Source organism: Suillus fuscotomentosus (assembly GCF_016647785.1).
Source record: "Suillus fuscotomentosus strain FC203 chromosome Unknown F5891scaffold_186, whole genome shotgun sequence".
In the NCBI taxonomy this organism is placed as follows: domain Eukaryota; kingdom Fungi; phylum Basidiomycota; class Agaricomycetes; order Boletales; family Suillaceae; genus Suillus; species Suillus fuscotomentosus.
In genome coordinates this window covers 56,999-77,110 of record NW_024539698.1, presented here as the reverse complement: position 1 = coordinate 77,110, position 20,112 = coordinate 56,999, and the positions used below count along the sequence as shown (strand labels likewise).

General features: G+C 48.0%; 6 protein-coding genes across 6 annotated transcripts; all 6 read right to left on the bottom strand.

Annotated features, from left to right (window-relative positions):
- Positions 1-620: 620 nt before the first annotated feature.
- F5891DRAFT_1283156 (major facilitator superfamily domain-containing protein) lies at positions 621-3,019 on the bottom strand. The gene is made up of 14 exons (XM_041370563.1): positions 2,812-3,019; positions 2,642-2,758; positions 2,503-2,578; positions 2,383-2,453; positions 2,109-2,317; positions 2,006-2,045; positions 1,741-1,970; positions 1,650-1,686; positions 1,566-1,594; positions 1,447-1,519; positions 1,174-1,397; positions 1,033-1,115; positions 876-976; positions 621-822 (listed from the first exon to the last, which is right to left on the bottom strand). The coding sequence occupies exons 1-14, from the start codon at positions 2,819-2,821 to the stop codon at positions 719-721; spliced, it is 1,404 nt and encodes a 467-aa protein (XP_041217095.1). The 5' UTR covers positions 2,822-3,019; the 3' UTR covers positions 621-718.
- A 1,228-nt stretch (positions 3,020-4,247) lies between these two features.
- On the bottom strand, positions 4,248-6,460 carry F5891DRAFT_1218459 (major facilitator superfamily domain-containing protein; the record flags this gene model as incomplete). The annotated part of the gene is made up of 13 exons (XM_041369364.1): positions 4,248-4,489; positions 4,556-4,672; positions 4,731-4,813; positions 4,873-5,093; positions 5,143-5,215; positions 5,262-5,290; positions 5,344-5,380; positions 5,435-5,652; positions 5,707-5,746; positions 5,807-6,015; positions 6,081-6,170; positions 6,199-6,276; positions 6,340-6,460. 13 exons carry the CDS (start codon positions 6,458-6,460, stop codon positions 4,408-4,410), a joined length of 1,398 nt encoding a protein of 465 aa, XP_041217094.1. The 3' UTR covers positions 4,248-4,407.
- A 1,691-nt stretch (positions 6,461-8,151) lies between these two features.
- Positions 8,152-10,516, bottom strand: F5891DRAFT_1218457 (major facilitator superfamily domain-containing protein; the record flags this gene model as incomplete). The annotated part of the gene is made up of 13 exons (XM_041369363.1): positions 10,089-10,516; positions 9,951-10,026; positions 9,827-9,897; positions 9,547-9,782; positions 9,447-9,486; positions 9,178-9,395; positions 9,087-9,123; positions 9,006-9,034; positions 8,887-8,959; positions 8,617-8,837; positions 8,476-8,558; positions 8,301-8,417; positions 8,152-8,233 (listed from the first exon to the last, which is right to left on the bottom strand). Exons 1-13 carry the CDS (start codon positions 10,213-10,215, stop codon positions 8,152-8,154), a joined length of 1,410 nt encoding a protein of 469 aa, XP_041217093.1. The 5' UTR covers positions 10,216-10,516.
- Positions 10,517-10,607: 91 nt separating this feature from the next.
- Positions 10,608-13,878, bottom strand: F5891DRAFT_1218447 (uncharacterized protein). The gene is made up of 6 exons (XM_041369362.1): positions 13,624-13,878; positions 12,740-13,570; positions 12,396-12,692; positions 11,537-12,343; positions 11,193-11,480; positions 10,608-11,122 (listed from the first exon to the last, which is right to left on the bottom strand). The coding sequence occupies exons 1-6, from the start codon at positions 13,858-13,860 to the stop codon at positions 10,640-10,642; spliced, it is 2,943 nt and encodes a 980-aa protein (XP_041217092.1). The 5' UTR covers positions 13,861-13,878; the 3' UTR covers positions 10,608-10,639.
- A 520-nt stretch (positions 13,879-14,398) lies between these two features.
- F5891DRAFT_186582 (uncharacterized protein) lies at positions 14,399-16,022 on the bottom strand. The gene is made up of 2 exons (XM_041370834.1): positions 15,769-16,022; positions 14,399-15,703 (listed from the first exon to the last, which is right to left on the bottom strand). The coding sequence occupies exons 1-2, from the start codon at positions 15,997-15,999 to the stop codon at positions 14,459-14,461; spliced, it is 1,476 nt and encodes a 491-aa protein (XP_041217091.1). The 5' UTR covers positions 16,000-16,022; the 3' UTR covers positions 14,399-14,458.
- A 51-nt stretch (positions 16,023-16,073) lies between these two features.
- Positions 16,074-18,909, bottom strand: F5891DRAFT_1166945 (glycoside hydrolase family 20 protein). Its single transcript, XM_041365443.1, has 13 exons — positions 18,881-18,909; positions 17,997-18,823; positions 17,854-17,943; positions 17,654-17,803; positions 17,581-17,601; positions 17,168-17,531; positions 17,060-17,108; positions 16,923-17,007; positions 16,834-16,874; positions 16,739-16,775; positions 16,629-16,689; positions 16,425-16,576; positions 16,074-16,371 (listed from the first exon to the last, which is right to left on the bottom strand). The coding sequence occupies exons 2-13, from the start codon at positions 18,534-18,536 to the stop codon at positions 16,273-16,275; spliced, it is 1,689 nt and encodes a 562-aa protein (XP_041217090.1). The 5' UTR covers positions 18,537-18,823; positions 18,881-18,909; the 3' UTR covers positions 16,074-16,272.
- Positions 18,910-20,112: the final 1,203 nt, after the last annotated feature.

Genomic DNA, 20,112 nt, shown 5'->3' with positions numbered 1-20,112 from the left:
GCTCGTTCAGCTGGTGCGAGACCGACCTGCTACATAGATCCATGATGTCAGCTTAGTTTGTCGGGTGGAAGCCCCGAAGGGGCAACCCGGCCCCTATGGCGGCCCCAACCTGTGCGAGAGAGAGCCGGGTGAGCTGCGAGGGCAGGTGGGCATCCTCGCAGCCTCAGACTCAGCAGGTCTAGGTACCAGCCACCCGGGCCCCAGGAAGAGGGATGTAGTACTAGTATGTAGTTAAAGTTGACTACGTTCAGGTACCAGTGGCAATGTAGGCTGCGAGGATAAGGGAGTAGTGGGTGAAGCAGCAGGCCGGTTTGAGCGTGGCGTGAGCACTGCGTGGTGCGGAGACAAGAGAGGCCGCGTGCTGCACTGCCGCTGTCGCAAAGTCCTAATTTTAACCCTACGCTCGTTCCTCGCTTCGGGGTAGAATAATATCAATATGTCACCTCACCTCTCGGATTCACTCGTGAGTGATTAATCTGGAAAATCATATAATTTCAGCTCATCATTTTTCGCAAGCCGTTACATACATCTGTCAGCACGAAAGTTGCAGGTGTAATTGAGCATCCACAGTTCAACTTGTTTTCTAGTCAACTTCACTCAAGGTGGCTCTGAGCCGTTATGAAGGACCAGCCCATTGGCAATCGTGACGAGTATATTGTTCCACATAGATTGATTATAATACATAATGCCTCCCTTAAGATAAACGAAGATGAATCCGTCAGTTGTTCTCCATGGTCGAGAAACCAACATCTATGCTGGCCCTCATGCGATCACCATAACGAATTGTCAAGAAAATGATCCTAAAGAAGATTTGAGGCGGTGCTGTGTTAGTAATCAGTCTTGCAGTCAAAAGACCCTCACCCTTGTCCAATGACCGCAAGGACAGCCGCGATGATGTTCGTCCACGCAACACCTATGCGCTCGATCGATGGAAGGATAAGCAATGGAAGCAGATAGAATGAGCAACCGGCTCGCCCTGATAGGTAAATGAACGTGTTCAGGTTAGATAGTCACAATATCATGGAGACTAACATGCAAGCAGCTGTGGCCTCTGCGCTTCGAGAATGTACTACGTCCACATTATAAGAGCTAATAGGATTTAACACTGAGTCGACCTATAAAATCGGTGAATTGCTTTATGCACGGGTGAGGGATCTAGCTAGTAAGACATACCCCCACTCCATTCGCATAAAGGCATAATATATTCAGCGCAAGGCCGATCGGGCCCCCAATATACGTCGTGATCAGCCCCGATGCCCCGATAGACAACGGGACAATGAACAACCCTCCGATCCACGTTGCTCTCAAACGGTCTTCGGGACACCACGTTCCTCTGCGCTTCTCCCGCCATCTTCTTACTACAGTGTCTGATAGGCGGCCAGCAATCAAAGTTCCGGCTGTTAAAGATTGTGTTGGTGCACTGCGAGTACAATGCTCTACACCTACTGAAGCTTCCCAGTCCGTTTGGGAGGAAAAACGCGCCGATGGTGGCCTCGTTCGTGATTCCATACCGGATGCCCTACACCGCGATCAGGATGCGAGATGGAAGACGATTGTTAGCTTACAATAGTATACGCCATCGGTACGACAAGAACTGCATTGTTTTATGTGAGAATGTACTGCACAGTCAGTGACGAGTAACGACACACCATAGACTGTGTTGACCATTAGAGCTGACGCAAGCATCTACATCTCACACGAAATTAAGAGTTTTCACTAGCGTATGGTAAATGCACTCACAACTACGAATAGTTCGGACTGCGAAGTAACCAAACTGCTCAGAGGATTAATCCATGTGATGTGGATTGATCTCCTGGAGGGCAGTTTATCGATGCCCAATGTGCCAGGATGGCTCGTCTCAGGAAACGAAAGGTATATGAAAAGCATCTCGAGTAATCCCCATGCACCAATGGAATAATGCAAATTGCGCCAAGACCAATGATTGTCGCCGCACCTGTTCGAATGCGTCACTAATTCAGCGTCACAATATCCAAAGTGCATTTACCTCCAAGAAATGGGGCAACAGCGTAGCCAATAAGTGTAATCTGAGATAGCAGTGTCCAGCACCAAACCGGAAAAAAAACCATTCAGTCATCATGATCCCTCACACTAAAGAACACCCCGATAGCAGTCCCCCTCTCCTCCAATTTATAAATGTGACCAATCACGCCAGTCCCCAGCGACAATGCGCCAGCGCATCCAAACGCCTGCACAAATCGCCAGAATAACAGACTCTGTAATGAAGCCGACAGGGCGACACCACAACTCCCAACACATAGAAACGGCATTCCCCACAGGTATATTGCTCGGGACCCATCTGTAGGACTGTGGTTAGAAATCAAAAGCTAACACAAGTACAATACACGCCATGGATGCACGCACAGAAAGACGAATAAGCAGACCAAACCAACGCTCCGGTAGCATCAGCCAAGATCGAGAAGCTAAAAGCCAAGCTGGAAAATAGCTCGGTCACTACACATCAGATGAGTGTACAACACACACCTGACGACGGCATCCGTTAAGTCGAGATCTTTAGCTATCTGAGGGATCGAAGGCACGAACGTCACTTGGACGAACACTACAAATGTTCATCAGTATCACGCTTCTGGGTCAACAGTATGCTTTAGCGCCCAGTACTCACTAGCCAATAAACCCACGAAAGACACGTGAAACAGAATCCACCTCTTTTGATGTGGCGCGAATCTGTTATAAATAGCTTCATGGGCAGCGGGCACCAGCCTGAGCAAAGGACTTTCTTCTGAAGCCATCGTGAATCGTGAGCTGACTCCCTGAGAAGGATGAGTTGCCTACCTGCTGACATGATACATCACGAGTCAATACTGTAACCGCTATCTAGAGCCGGTATACATGTAATACCTCTTTCAAATTACCAATGTACACGTATTCGAAGGAGTACATCTGGTTCTGGTTTTGGTTTCGTGGGAATTCCCTTTCATAAGTAGGTTGGTCGTAAAATCGCCAGCATGCTGGATTGCGTTAGATTCGGCTATCAACTTATAGTTCGATTTACCGTGACTTATCCGAAAGTCTTTATGTAGTTCAACGACGACAAAAAAGCTGACAAACCAAGAACAAATAGATACAGAATCGATCTTGATCGAGTTTAATTTTCTTTAATTGGTCGAGCCTATTAATAGCAGGTGAGAAGATCCCCAGCTCGAGGGGTCCAATGAGAACTTAAGTATGCATGACCGGAAAGACTCGGGAGAGACTTGAAGTACTAGCCTTAGGGATGCATGAATACCTGTGCAAGAGACACTGTAAATGTCTTTATGAGAGGGAAGGTGAAGATTAGAGAGTGGAAGGATAGAATGGAAGGTACTTCACATCACAAGAAAAGACCCTCTTCCAGGGTCCTGGAACTCGATATCTCGAAGCAAGCACGGCGTTGGTAGGGGGCAAAACCGCTTTACAAGGGTCATTTTTGCTGGTTATGACCGGAAGGTTTGTGTCTCTTGATAGCAATGGCCGCAGCAGAACGGCAGATTGACACTCGGATCTGGATTCGGGTCTTTTTCATATCAAATAATAGGCACGATACTTGGAAGTTGGTGCTGAACGCTGAGGAGTAATTGCATTAGTGCTTGGTAAGATGGTTCGATCGGTAGGCTGTGGCCACGACCCTGGATTCAAGGGCCTGACGACTCGTTGTCAGTGTCTCTGCAATGTTTCCATTGGCACAGTAGTAGCGATGCGAGCTGTTTTCAACTTGTTCCTGACTAGCAGGCGCTCAAACCTGTCATTGATTAGTGATACGAGGACATCCGTCTTGTTGCTGTACGGAATGCAAACTATCATTTATCAGATCTCAGGCCAATGCGAGTCTGGAGTTTTGGCAAGTTTTGGCACCCTCCCTTCACGTAGATTCTACTAGGCATAACAAGTTTTCCTCACTGACGTGGGAGAAGAGGGACCACAATGGTCTATGACATACCAATAAAGAGTCCCTCGCCGAGGTACAGGCTTTGCTGACTGTTCTACGTGGACATCTCGATCTGAAGGTTCAAGGCACACATTCCGCCTGGGACCATGTTTCTCATGGGACTGAAATACAGAATGGCTCGAACATTCAGTGTCTGATGAGTGGCGGGCGACGTCTGCTTTCAGCCAAATCGCCTGAATTTGTAGATGCCCACAACAACCAACGAGCACACGGCAACTATTAGCACAGACAACAGTATCAGCCCGACTCAGGTCACAACGGAGGAATCGACTGCATGTCACCTCTCGGATTTACTCAGGAGTGATTAATCTGGAGCTTAGCATAGAAGCATCAGCTTCACCCAGGGTGGCTCTGAGCCGTTATGAAAGACCAGCCTATTGGGAATGGTGACGAGTATGCTCTGCTACATATATTGATACATTGCGTCCCTTGAGATGAATCCGTCAGTTATTCTCCATGGTCGAGAAACCAACATCTACGCTTGCCCTCATGCGATCGCCATAACGAATTGTGAAGGAAACGATGCTATGACAGAAATTTGAAGGGGTGCAATGTCAGCATCACCAGTCCTGCAGTCAAGAAGATTCTTACCATTGTCCAATGACCGCAAGGACAGCTGCGATGATGTCCGTCCACGCAACACCCATGCGCTCGATCGATGGAATAATAAGAGCAGTGGCAGCAGACGTAATGAGTGACCGACTCGCCCTGACAGGTGAATGAACGTGTTTAGGTTAGATAGTCACATAATATCACGGAGACTAACATGCAAGCAGCTGTGGCCTCTGCGCTTCGAGAATGCATTACGTCCACATTATAAGCGGTAACGGGATTCAACACTAAGTCAACCTATGAAATCAATGAATTGCTGTACGCACGGAATGAAGGTTCTAGCTAGTAGGACTTACCCCCACTCCATTCGCATAAAGGCATAATATATTCAGCGCAAGGCCGATCGGGCCTCCAATATACGTTGTGATCAGCCCTGACGCCCCAACAGACAATGGGACAATGAGCCCTCCGATCCACGCTGCTCTCAAGCGGTCTTCGGGACACCACACTCCTCCGCGCTTCTCCCGCCATCTTCTTACTACAGTGTCTGATAGGCGGCCAGCGATCAAAGCTCCGACTGTTAAAGATTATGTTGGCGCACTGCGAGTACAATGCTCTACACATACCAAAGCTTCCCAGGCCGTTTGGGAGGAAAAACGCGCCAATGATGGCCTCGTTCGTGATTCCATACCGGACGCCCTACACTGCGATCAGGATGCGAGATAGAAGACGATTGTTAGCTTACAATAGTATACGCTAGCGGTACGAGAAGAACTACATTTTTTTGTGAGATTGCACTGCACGATTGGTAACAAATAACAACATACCATAGTTAGTGTTGGTTATTAAAGTCGACACAAGCATCTACATTTCATACAACATTAAGACTTTGTACTAGCGCATGGTATATGCACTCACAACCGCAGATACGTTCGGACTTCGAAGCAGCCAAAGACTACTGAGAGGATTTATCCATGCGATATGGATCGATCCCCTGGAGGACAGTTTATCGATGCCCAATGTGCCGGGATGGCTCGTCTCAGGAAACGAAAGGTATATGAACAGCATCTCGAGTGATCCCCATGCAGCAATGGAATAATGCAAATTACGCCATGACCAATACTGTGTCGCCGCACCTGTTCAAATGTGTTGCTAGAGTCAGCGGCTATAAAGATGCAGAATGCATTTACCTCCAAGAAACGGGGCAACAGAGTCCCCGATAAGTGTAATCTGAGAGAGCAGTGTCAGTACCAAACCAAAAAAAAACATTCAATCACCATGATCCCTCACACTAAAGAATGTCCCGATAGCAGTCCCCCTCTCCTCCAATTCATAAATGTGACCAATTACGCCAAAACCTAACGACAACGCCCCAGCGCATCCAAACATCTGCACGAATCTCCAGAATAACAGACTCTGCAACGAAGCCGACAGCGCAACTCCACAACTCCCAACGCATAAAAACGGCATTCCCCACAGGTATATTGCTCGGCATCCGTCTGTAGGACTGTTGTTAGAACTCAAAAGCTACCAAGAGTACAAAACACGCCGTGGATGTACGCACAGAAAGACGAATAAGCAGACCAAATCAACGCCCCAATAGCATTAGCAAAGATCGATATGCTAAAAGCCAAGCTGGGAAATAGCTCGATCACTGCACGTCGGATGAGCATACAACACACACCTGACGACAGCATCCGTTAAGTCGAGGTCTTTAGCTATCCGAGGGATCGAAGGCACGAACGTCACTTGGACGAACACTGACCAATGTTCATCAGTATCACGCCTCTGGGTCAACAGACGCTTAAACTCGCAGTACTCACTAGCCAACAAACCCACAAAGGACACATGAAACAGAATCCACCTCTTTTGATGTGGCGCGAATCTGTTATAGATAGCTTCATGGGCGGCGGGCACCAGCAAAGGACATTCTTCTGAAGCCATTGTGAATCATGAGCTGACTCCCTGAGAAGGATGAGTTGCCTACCTGCCGACAAGATACATCAATGCATCACGAGTCAAGACCTGTCAAGACTGTAACCAATATAGATGTAAGTTGCAAGTTACTAATCGATTACTAATCAATGCACGTGTTCAAGCGAGTACCATTCTGGCATTAGGCTAGACGTACTCTAACCGTAAAACATCATCAGCACAAGACCTCGATATGCAAAGAGAGAGAGACAAATGGGGAGGGGGAAGCAAAAGTTTTCTAGCTCTCCAACTCCAACACCCTCTCCTTCGCGCCCTGTCTCTCCTTCTTAGACTTCTCTTCGACCTTCAATCTCACCTCCCATTCCTGACCAGTCGTAGTCGTCCTTGAACCACTGGTATCAAGAATTTCTCAGAGAGAATGGTTTTAGTTTTGTGGGAATCCCCTTAGATAAGTAGGTCGGTCGTAAAATCGCCGGCAGTTTGACATAACATTGACTATGGAGGGCTGCGTGGGTAACCCTATCCTGAGGCCTGAGCAACGAGTCCACATCACCGGTCTCGAGATTTTTCTGCGGTCTCTCTGAGAGACCTAGGTTCGCTTAAGTCTAGGTGTTAAACGGTGAGTGGTTGTACTTCAGCAGCAGTTTATAAATCAGATCTTCACGATCATGATACGTGAGTCATACTTCTCAGCCGACATCTTCGCACTCACGTGAAAGTTCATCCTCAAGACCATCGGCATCTCGTCCCCGACCTCTAGCAGCAAGAAAAATTGTACTGTCTTGTGTACCATGCGTCTTCCCGAGTTATTTGGACCATTATTCCCACCCAATGCGCGTTTTGGACACCTTCGAGTTGCCTTGGTGTTGAGAGAGGACGGACTGCATGCGTGAGTTGATTGTAAATTAATTTGCAAGTGCACGTTGTGCGCGTCCAAAATCAGATCCGTATGTCTCTATTACAATGTATCGCGAATTACATGACTTGTTATGGTGGACGATAGGTTATCAATTTATGGTTCGATTTACCGCGACTTATCCGAAAGTCTCAGCAATGTTTATTCTAGTATGCACCCGACACAGACCTTGACTCATCCTGGTTGCGAGACTGACCTGCTACATAGATCCATGTCGTCAGCTTGTCGCTTGGTGCGAGTTGCCGTGGCTAATGTAGATAAATACAATTGGATTCTCCAGACCTACTCTTTGAAATACATTCTTCCCAACGAGTTACGAGTCCTTCAGAGAGTGCAAGGTGTTCTATATCTACCAGCGCCTTCGTTCTGTGTTCGAGATGGTATGATATTATTGGTCTCAAAGAGTGCTAACTCTGTACGCGCCCACAGTATCCAACGAGCATACAGAAACTATTAGCACAGATCACGGTATCAATCCGACTCGCGCCACAACAGAGGAAACGACCGCATATCACCTCACCTCTCGGAATCACTGACCAGTGATTAATATGGAGCATCGTAGGATTTCAGTTCATGATTTGCCGCAAGCTGTTACATATACCTGTCAGCACGAAGTTGCAGGTGTAATTGAGCGCCGAGTAGTTGCCAACTTGTTTCTTAGTCAACTTTACTCCAGGTGGCTCTGAGTCGTTACGAAAGACCAGCCTATTGGCAATGGTGACGAGTATATTCTGCTACATATATTGATACAATGCTTCCCTTCAGATAAACGAAGATGAATCCGTCAGTTATTCTCCAGTGTCGAGAAACCAACATCTATGCTCGCCCTCATGCGATCGCCATAGCGAATTGTCAAGGAAAGGATCCTACGACAGAAAATTTGAAGCAGTGCAATATCAGCATCACCAATTTTACAGTCAAAAAGACCCTTACCATTGTCCAATGACTGCAAAGACAGCCGCGATGATGTCCGTCCACGCAACACCCATGCGCTCGATCGATGGAACAATAACAGCAGTGGCAGCAGACATAATGAGCGACCGACTCGCCCTGATAGGTAAATGAACGTGTTCAGGTTTGATGGTCACGCAATATCATGGAGACTAACATGCAAGCAGCTGTGGCCTCTGCGCTTCGAGAATGCATTACGTCCACATTATAAGTGTTGATAGGATTCAACACTAAGTCGACCTATGAAATCAATGAATTGCTTTATGCACGGAATGAAGTTCTAGCTGGCAGGGCTTACCCCCACTCCATTCGCATAGAGGCATAATATATTCAGCCCAAGGCCGATTGGGCCCCCAATATACGTCGTAATCAGCCCTGACGCCCCGATAGACAATGGAACGATAAACCCTCCGATCCACGCTGCTCTTAAGCGGTCTTCGGGACACCACGCTCCTCCGCGCTTCTCCCGCCATCTTCTTACTACAGTGTCTGATAGGCGGCCAGCGATCAGAGCTCCGGCTGTCAAAGATTGTGTTGGTGCATTGCGATCACAATGCTCTGCACATACTGAAGCTTCCCAGTCCGTTTGGGAGGAAAAACGCGCCGATGATGGCCTCGTTCGTGATTCCATACCGGACGCCCTACACTGCGATCAGGATGCGAGATGGAAGACAATTGCCAGCTTACAATAGTATACGCTAGCGGTACGAGGAGAACTACACTTTTTGTGAGATTGCACTGCACGATTGGTAACAAGTAACAACCCACTATAGTTAGTATTGGTTATTATAGTTGACACGAGCATCTATATCTCACATAAAATGAAGACTTTGTACTAGCGCATGGTAAATGCACTCACAACCGCGAACAGGTTCGGACTGCGAAGCAACCAAAGACTGCTCAGAGGATTAATCCATGCGATATGCATCGATCTTCTGGATGGCAGTTTATCGATGCCCAATGTGCCGGGATGGGTCGTCTCAGGAAACGAGAGGTATATGAAAAGCATCTCGAGTAATCCCCATGCGCCAATGGAATAATGCAAATTGCGCCAGGACCAATACTGTGTTGCCGCACCTGTTTAAATTTGCTAGAGCCAGCGGCCACAAACATGCAGAATGCGTTTACCTCCAACAAACGGGGCAACAGCGTACCCGATGATTGTGACCTGAGATAGTAGTGTCAGTACCAAACTAGAGGAACCATTCAATCATAAACGATCCCTCACACTAACGAATGCCCCGATAGCAGTTCCTCTCTCCTCCAATTTATAGATGTCACCAATTACCCCAGCCCCCAACGACAACGCCCCAGAGCATCCAAACATCTGGACGAATCGCCAAAATAACAGACTCTGCAACGAAGCGGACAGGGCGACACCACAGCTCCCAACACATAGAAACGGCATTCCCCAGAGATATATCGGTCGGCGACCATCTGAAAGACTGGGGTTGAACTCGAAAACTACCACGAGTACAAAGACAAGGGGCCGCAGTGGATGCACGTACAGAAAGACGAATAAGTAGACCAAATCAACTCTCCAATGGCATTAGCAAAGATCGATAGGCTGAAAGCCAAGCTGGGAAAACAGGTTGATCGCTGCTGCATATCATATGTGCATATCACACACACCTGACGACAGCATCCGTTACGTTGAGATCTTTAGCTATCTGAGGGATGGAAGGCACGAACGTCACTTGGACGAACACTAACCAATGTTCGTAAGTATCACGTCGACAGTATACCGTGACCTTAACTGCCAGTACTCACTAGCCAACAAACCCACAAAGGACACGTGAAACAGAATCCACCTCTTTTGATGTGGCACGAATCTGTCATAGATAGATTCATGCGCGGTGGGCTCCAGCATAGGGCTTTCTTCTGAGTCTGAAGCCATCGTGAATCGTGTGCTTGAAGTCTCGTGGATAGCGCGGAAGATATTAATATCAGCAACGTACCTCGATCGTGCAAGGTCCGATTGATCGCTAGTAAGTGACCAAAATAAGTTCTACTTCCCCTACGGAATTTCCCGATCAATACGCTCGTTGAGTATCCTGAGTATGTTACGAAGTTCGCAGACAACTACGTGATTAATGGTGATCCAGCAGCAATTCACCGTCATCATGCACACTTTTAAACTATGCGAGTCAACGATCATTGTCCCAGAGCAAAAAAAGGAAAGAAAAATACATGAGATGTATGTTACTAATTAATACAAAATTGCGACGTCAAGAACCGAACGAAAGCAAGAGCACACCTTCGCTATAAAACACCCATAAGGGTGAACATCGTAGACACGGCAAACAGCAAGGAGGGTATCATCACCGTGGCCGCGAGGGACCTTTATTTGCCTCTGCCACATTGTCCAGTTGCGCACTCCGTTTTTGAGCGAGTTCGTTCTGGCGTTCTAGACTCCTGCCATGCCAAATCGTCAGCACAAGACCTTGGACATGCAAGGAGGAAAAGAGGAAAGGTAGAGGAGGAAAAAACACAAACCTCATCTGATTTTCCAACTCCAACACCCTCTCCTTCGCCCCTTGCCTCTCCCTTTTATACTTCTCCTCCCCCGCTTTCAGCCTTGTCTCATACTCCTTCACCCTCGCCTCCCACTTCTGATCAGCCGTAGTCGTCTTTTGGTTTATGTTCGAAATCTTCTCTTCGCTTAGGAGGAGCTGGTTTTGAACCACCACTAGGCGTTTCTCAGCATTTACTGCGCGGGAAAGGAGCGTCTTTGTTTCTTGGGAGTCGCCTTGGGTTGGTCGTCGAGACGTCACTAGTTGTGAGGTTAATTCTGCGTTGGTGGCCTTCGTAGATGAGAGTAAGAGTATCAATCAAAGTCAACGTAAAATCAAAAACGCTCATAAAAATACCCACCTTCAACCCCTCAATCTCCCCTTCCTTTGCAGTGAACTTCCGTCTCCATGTAGACTTTGCCTCACCATACGCCTTTACGCTCGACTCAAACTTATCGATCTGTTTCCACCGCACATCAAGTTGCCTCCGCATCTCAGCAAGCTTGTCAGTGAATTTCCCTTCTGCATCTTTGACGCGCTTTTCAAAGTCGAGTTGGATCTGGGATAGAGCTTTGAGTCGTGTGATGAGGTTGTCGTGGAAAACACTGAAATTAGTGAAGGGCTTCGTTTCTGCTTGATTGCCTTTCTTCTGCGAAATAACATGTTTTTGTGAGTGACGCGTGTTAGAGTAACGGAAGAACTTACGGGAGTCTTATCCACCCCGAGAATCTTATCCATGTATTGATATATCGTAAGCAGCAATGTATTTCGCTCCGTAAGCTGATCACGATATTGATTCTCAGCACTCAATAACGTCCGCTGGTCTTTAGACAAACGCGTCTCCAGCTCATTCACTCTCGTCCTATACCCAAACGACTCTGCCTCAGCCGTCTTGAGACTGCTTTGCGCGCTGTCAAGCTTCTCTGAGAGACCGAGACGCGCTTGAGTTTGGGTGTTGAGCTGTGTGGTGAGCTGTTGTACTTCGAGCCGCAGTTTATGAATCAGATCTTCACGATCACGAGTCGTACCCTCTCGGTCGCCGACATCTTTCCTCGTACGAGATAGTTCGTCCTCTAAACGGTCGACATCACGTTTTAGCCTGTCGACTTCTAGCTGCAACGAGAACCGCGCGGTCGTATGGGTCTCCCCGAGCTCCTTGGACCGTTGTTCCATATCCCGAAGTGCGTTTTGGACGGCTTCGAGGTCGCCTTGGCGTTGTGAGAGGAGGGTCTGCGTGCGTGAGAGATCATCGAGGGTGTTGCGCAGTGCGGAGTCTTTGTCTTCGAGTGCACGGCGTTCGCGTCGGAGCTCAGACTCGTGCGTCTTCTCGACATCGTCGAACTCGCGCTCAAGACTCTCTCGAGCTTCCTGTTCGCTTTTCACTTGGGTTACTAGGTCTTCGATGTGCCCCGCTAGTTCTTCCTGACGGGCTCGGTGTGCGTGCATGTCTTGAAGAGATTGGTCGTAGAGTTCTTGGAGGTCTTGGAGTTGGGATTTCAGTCCTGAGACTTTCTGTTGCATAGTGAGCTTTTGAAATTCGAGTGAGAGACAAAAATGAACGTACATCTTTGAGCGCAGACGCGAGTGCTTCTAGTGTTTCGCGCTCGACTGCGTCATCCTCTCTCTGACGTTCGTGATCCTCGGCCATGCGATCTGCATCTTCCTCGAGTGCGTATACTTGCTTTCCGAGTTGCTCGATCTCCTCGTTCGCAGCGCGGAGCTCGGCATCTTTCTCCTCTGCTTCTTGTTCGAGATGTGCGAGTGTGGCTTCGAACTTGGCATGGAGGTCGTTGGTATTGGCTTCGAGCTCTGTGATATTGAGGCGGAGTTCTCTTGCTTCGTTTTCGCGTTCTGCGAGGACCTATGCGATAGTGAGAGACAGAAGACAAATAGGACAACGAAACAAACATCTCTGAGTTCTTCAACCTGACTCCTGGCCTCTTCGACTTCACCCCTCCACTCCTCCTCGACAACATCAACGACGCGATCATGTTCCTGGATTAAATCATCTATCTCTTTGTTCTTGAGCTCCAATTCGTCCTCCTTCTGTTGTAGCTCGATAGTGGCGGCAGCAAGTTTATCCCGGATTGAGTTGAGATCGTCCTCCACAGCCTCACGTTCCTCTCTCTCCTCAATTATTTGAGCCCGACTCTCGCTCCTTTCAATGCTTTCCGCTTCTCTCCGTCGCTGCAAATCCTCGACCTCCAGTTGTAACCGATCAGCATGGTCAGCAAGTGCCTCGTTCTCCTCCTCGCGTGCAATGAGAAGTTGATCGCGCTGCTCGAGCTCATGACGAAGTTCTTCATTCTCAGCACGCAGATCCTCGACTTTCCGTGCATAACTGGGATCTATGGAGTCGTCCCCACTGCGCTCAATGATGACCTGGGTCTTCCTCAACTCCCTGATCTCATGCTCGCGCTCTTGAAGCTGCATCTCAAGATCGCGTTCCCGCTCATGTAGCTGTGTCTCCAAGTCGCGTTCGCGCTCGTGCAGCCGCGATTCCAGATCATGGTCGCGCGTCGAGCCACGCTGGAGACGCTCCAACTCACGCTCAAGCTCCAAGACGAGTTTCTTCAGTTTCTTGATCTCAAGACCGCGTTGTTGGACCTCGATCTTGAGATTAATGTTCTGTTTGAGAGCAGCATCTATCTGGTCGGGTGCAAGCTGCGCAAGACGCTCTTCGAGGAAATGAACGCGTAGTTTGATGTTAAAGTTTTCTTTTTTGAGAGAGTCGATGTGCTGTTGTGTAGGTTAGTTTAGACAGAGTCAGTGGGCGGCGGTGTTTGGTTTACCTTTTCTTGGTCTCTTAACGATAAAGCAGCGCCTTTTCCTCCTGGTGCGCTTTGTCTTGGACGTCGTGCGCGTGGAAGGGGTGTGTCTGGGCCATCACCGTTGCTGGGAGCAGGTGATGAAATTGACGGAACACGGAGTGGTCTGCCGGGTGTACTGGGACCTGATACAAATGACCCGAGCGACAGATCCGGGTGAGTACCAGCAGAGATGTCTGCACCGTTTGGAACGGAAGACATGCACGTTGGGAGCACCAGGAGAGGGCTTGATTACTAAGCAATAACCATTTGTCCTTTATAGAAAAACCAAGCTCTCAGTGTGCTACCGATAGTATGCCGATCATAAGTCCATTGAGGGTCATCATGCATCAGGCATTGTCAGGCCCTACCATGGTGGCTTGCCTAGCCAGGCCTGGTCAGCATGATAGGGGGATTTCAGGTATCTTGTGCTCAGATAATTCAGATTTTTCCGATATATCAAGTCCTCACCACTTTCTCGGCTGAGGGTGCACCGATGTGCTTCAAACACGCATATACCATACTTGGGAAAGCGCCATATTGTGTGATAATATAACCATTTCGTACAATTCCAACTCTTGAAACTACCTCGACAAACCTTTCAAGCAACATGCCTATATTCACAGGCGAAACACCCCAGCTCCACCCCAAGCCGGAACATTGTCATGATGTTGGAAATCGTACTAATGACAGTGAACCAGTGGGTCCTTGGCGATTATGCAGAAGTACTAACACACCAGTTTATAACTACGGTCAACAGCGACGACAACGATAACAAATGAATGAAAGAACTCAAAGTATTCCAAACTCAAATAGTATTCTAGGAGGCTCCCACGACACGCGGCGCAGTAGCCGTTCTGAAAGATTTAAGACACCTGTTAACTTTACCCCAAATAAAACAAAATATGCTTTCAACTTCGTCGACACAAGGGAGCCAGGCGGAAATGATGTGAGCGATAGTTTCAGCATCTGCCATTTGATAATCGGATGACTCCAAATCCAATGATCGTAGGGAGGTAGTATGTTGTATTGGCTCAGCATCAGGATCGATGTCGATAGTTGCAATCTTGATTGAAATTTGTAGTGTATGCAATTGTGGACATAGACCGAGCGCTGTGAATAATCCACGGAGGGTGACTTCGGAAGAAAGAATAGAGTCGATGATTTCCAGAGTGCGGATGTGCGGCCAACTAGACATAGCTTGCAAGAGCATATCATTGTCCAGGTAGATGTAGAAATTATTAAACATAAGCTTCAGAGTTCGGAGCTGTGTGAAGCAAAGGAAATGCGGAATTGGTGTCACAAATTCGTCGTTTTCCACGACTACATTGTCATAAGAACATATCGAGATTTCTTCTAGAGTCTGACACGCTTTGCAGTGGGACAGAGCATGAAAGAGTTGCTCGGTCTCTTCTGAAGACAGACAGTTTGCTTCAAACCTGAATTCTTTCAGCAAGGGAAATTGCGAGTGTCGCAAGACTGTGATAATGTATCCAGCATCGTAGAGCTCTCGAAAGGAAAGGCTTGTGATGTTAAGGAATGATAAATTCACGATATCTTGTTTTGGCAGCGAAGGAGGGTCATTACAACCTTGATCAATTTCCAATTTGCGAAGGGTAGGGAGGTGGGAGAGGTGTTTCCATGCTGCCAAGTCGAGCATTGGACAAGAAAGAGTCACAGGTCGCGTGCACCAATGAATCCTATCGGATAGGGGGGACAGTTCATCCGCTGTCCTGCCACCATCATCACTTATGGGAGTGTAGATGCATAAATGCTCCAGAGCAATGCAACGTGTCACAAAAGATTGGAGACCCTTGTCGATGCTCAATAGATGACATCGGTGCAGCATGTGAGGCAGAAAAAGGTTCAAATATGTGGTGGAAAGACTTAATGACTTTAGCCTCGGAAATACGCATGCCTCGGCGGGGATGACAGATAGAAGGTGTGGATGATCAGATTGTATGTCCAATGTGCGTATACGGGAGGAGTGACGCAGAAATTGATGGACCTCACGGGCAGATAATGGCTCAACACCTTTCGCCCAGGGCTCGTCCGAGTCGTCCCACTATTATGTAGACGCTCAGTGAGCCGAAAAGAAACGAACAAAGCGTAATGAAGTCGTGCACTGACCCTTGTGCCATTATGATATATCAGTGGATGTAGCCTCGCTACACAGCCTAGCAGTGGTTCTAATCCATGGATTTCAGTCCACAGCAAATCCATCGCAGGCTCGTGGAAGATTTTGCATGTCCTTGCAAGCGCTGCAAACAATTTCTGGGTCGATGTTGTTTCAGTAGATGGTATCATATTATAAGCGAATATCTCCAGGAGGACTTCGGGAATAAGTAAAGCTTGATGCATCACTGGGGTACGGTAGAGTCAGGACTCAAAACAAGGTTTCATGTAAATCTAAAGACATTGCCTGCGTTGGGTGTTGTTACCTGCTATTTTGAGAATTCTAGTGGCGCTATATACACGTAGTACGGATACAATTTATTGGTGAAAATTTGAATTTCTCGATATAAGTCAAGTTTTGGGTGAATGAGAGCTGTACAAATCTTGTAAGCAACGGCGCAGACTGATTAACGCCAAGACCAATCGTGAAAAAACCCAGAGTTCGGATCAAGTTCTAAATTAAGCGTATATATCGCATGCGTCCGGTCGAAGTGCACACCACTGCGGCTGGAGTGGGATGGCTTTGATGCCGCGCTGTACCATCCTGTACCTGACGTCCTGTATCGTCCATCTGTCATCGAAGTACTTCCACATCAAGAAACACTACTTACATGCAAACGAGGAAGTGCCTCGGTGACGTTGAGCGCAGCACCAGTGGGCTGCTTCCCACTCCAGAAAATTTCTGCTGATGCTGCAGCGCGTGGCCACACGATCGGGTCGACATTTTGAGGACCAGACTGTTCACTCCATAGAATTTGCTCGCCTGCAGATTTCTCAGAAAGGTTGGTTTAACTTTGAGACTAGATTGTGTTTACCTCCGAGAACAAGTTCGTACTGCGCCTCGGTCAAGTTTGCCAACGGATCAAAGGTATATGCCTAACGAAACATTGTGAGATGCGTGGCTATCTTCGACATTCATACTTGCCTTGGACCAGGTCTTGAAGGGGTCGCACCAGCTATTTCTGTTCTCCCAAGGGATGTCAGTTCAGATCGAGTACATTCAACAAGACGAGGACTAACCCAGTTGGGTCGTCTCCCAGCCATTCACCAGCACCACAATCCTGGGATAATAAGGATGTTGTGTCCTGTAGAAAAACTCGTCAACTGACCAGGTAGAAGTAATTTGATGGTGCGTGGATGATCCTGAAACCCCTTCCTGCCACTGCAGCAGCATCTGCAGAAGAAATCCAAATCCTTTCAATACAGTTGAATCAGCAAAGTCAGATCATGATATCATTATACTTACATCACAATAGTCTCGTTTGAGAGTGTAATATTCCAATCGAGGACCATTTCTGAATGACCGCGGTCTCCATTTAATACTGTCATTCAAAGGAAGAAACACAGCGCATACCCTCCCACACGACGGGCGTCTTTCCCTGGGCAATCAATGCACCGTGAGTGGTCTGTGTGAACGTGTCAAGAGCACCGTTTAGCGTCATGCCGGTCCTGTTGAGCTGCTGCTCCGTTAGGTAGTCATTGGCGTAACAGTTCGTGTTAAGTTCATCGCCGCCGGTGCTGAAATAGTGCGAAGGGAGGGCCTTTGCGACGTTTGTAAGTAAGGAAGCAGTGAAGTTCATGACCTCTGGGAGTGCAAAACGAAGCTGGCCGGCAGGGGGCTCGTTGGCAAAGTCTGCCCACGGGCTAGCATCAGAGCATGCAACATATTCGGGGTAAGTGGCTGCAATGATAGCGGTGTGGCCGGGTGTATCGATTTCCTGTTAGAGTGCTCAGAGTTATTTACAAATTTAACTAATGAACACTGACCATCATAACATCGATGCCTCTCTGCGAGAATACCATCAGCAAACAAAAGATCACGATGAAAGGAAACACGTACTGCAGCAGCATACTGCACGATGTATTGGACATCGCTCGCTGTGTAAACTTCTTGAGGAGAGTATGCACCATTGATGGAGAGCTCGGGGTACTGTGCGACTTCGAGTGGAAAACTCTGACTATCCGTGATATGCCAGTGGAAAGTGTTGATCTGTATAGCTTGTGAGGGACGATAAGACGAGACACCAGGAAAGCACTCGCCTTCACCCAGCTCATCGCGTCCAACGTTCGCAGAATGTCGCAGACCGGGTAGTAATTTCTCGAGGTATCCAGTCCTAATCCCCGGAAAGGCTACGTATATGGGTTCAGCACCAGACGTCAAAGTGTAAGGGATAGCTGCTCACATATGCAGGAGTATCCTTGATAGAAATCGGGGCGAGTAAAGTATAGGTTACTCCTCCATAATAGTAGAAAAGCTGATTAAAAGTGGTGAGTCCTCTGTACAGGCCTAACGTCGAGTTCGCCGTCAAAGTAGCAGCCGAGCCGTCTGCTGGAATGATCAGTGCATACTCCTCACTACGGGTTCCCAGGGGCTTGACAGCTTCTGAAGAGATTGGCTCTGCAGCAACTCCACTCGCGAGCGACAGCGTCAACTTTGAAAGCGTCCTCGCGGTAGCCAGTGCGCTAGTGTCATTTGAGCCGCGTCCTACGACGAGACGTCCAAGTTTGTCGTTTTCGAGATAGTGCTGTGATTGCGCGACCGCGTCACGTAGATCTGACGGCGGGCCTTCAATTTGAACATCAAAGTAGAATGTGGGGGAGATTTTGAGGGTAGTCATGCCGGTCTCGAGGGTAGTTGGGATGGGCCAGAGAGCCTGAACACCAGAAGGAAGGATGCATCCTGTGACAAGTGCCAGGATGATAAGGTAGCGAGAAAAGGCCATGAATCAATGTGCGCGGGTTAAAGATGCGACCAGTTCAACTGCAGCTGTTTATAAAAGTCACAGCTGAATACTGAGCGCTAGTGGCGAGGTCTGAGGATTGTCATGTGCGCTTTCAACATGCGTACGTAACGCTAAGTGACCCAGAATTCCAGTGCAACTAGAAACTTTGCATGTGTCCAGCGTTGACAGGTCCAGCGTGGATGGCCTTCGGAAGTTTGAATCATCCATATGTTGTCCATATGCATGTCCGAGGTGGGATCCCGCGGTTCAACGGCGCGTAAACGCGTCTGTCACGATCGCGTGACTTATTATAAGACTGAATTCTCGAAATGGGAACTACTTACGTCAAACCGTAGCGTCAAGTGAACCTCTGTCCGACCAAGACTAATACATCACCAAAAGTCCAAAAACCTGACGCCACCTGATTAGGGATTCTGGTCCCGTGGTTGTCTAGCTCATGTATGGCGAGCACAGATCACCAAATATCACTTTCATATTCACAATCAGGCTGAATCATGCAATAGATGGAGAATGTTCAGGCTGACGAGTACATGATAAGTCAGTTGTCATAATGAAATTTTAATGATGCACTATGATCTACTATGCTATACCACCTGCAGCCCGACTGATGCCTGATATACCTGGAGCTAGCTAATGTAAGGCCACCAGTGACTCGGCAGATGCAGCAAGAACTTAGGCCCACTGGCAAGACATCACCCTATGTTTGATGGCCATGCAATGACGATTGTGGGATAGATACAGAAGCTAGGATAAAACCTATGAGTGCCTGACATGAGTGCGGAGAAGCAAAGTTGGTGTGAGCAAGTTCGCCAGTATAGATTGGAGCAACTCTGTGAATGCAGGTACGAAAGTTGAGGATTGATACACAGGAAAAGCAGATATGATCCTCACCAGTTTATAAGGCGCCATATCCCTCACGTGCAAGAAAATCATCATCTAGCTCCTCGTCAACCCAAACTTCATTCTCTTCATCGTCGCCTGGGTCTTCATGTGCGCTCCCATCACTGTCATGATCATCCACAGCTTCATCCTCCATGTCAGACTCTTCCGGGTCAAGCTGAACGTCTTCTTCCTCATGTGATGGCACAGCACCGTCGTTCCGCAAAAACTCATCCCACTCTCGTGTTACTTTGTGACCAACACCACCTCCTCGGAAGCGCATGAACATATCGCGGTCAACGAAACTGGGTAGACGTATTAGCAGAGTGATATCAATATATAGAGAATACATACTGATTCACGTAGAAATACTTGAAGTCTGTATTGTCATCATCCGTAGCACATCCAAACAAAGGCCCAATGTTACAAGTAACATTGGCTACATGGCCCCCCTATCATTTTCCCTTCGTCCTCGCCCTCATATGCCTCCGGCTCATACTTCTCTACCGACTATCCGTTGACCGGATCCTCGGGACCGTTCCTGTCCCTCGTCCCCCTCCTATCGCACCAACGTGCGCACGTGCCTTTGGGCTATGACTCGTCCTGACTCGTGCCACCAATGTGGCTTTCCTTATCTTGTCTTATCTTTCCTTTGACTCGTGCATGCTGCACATTG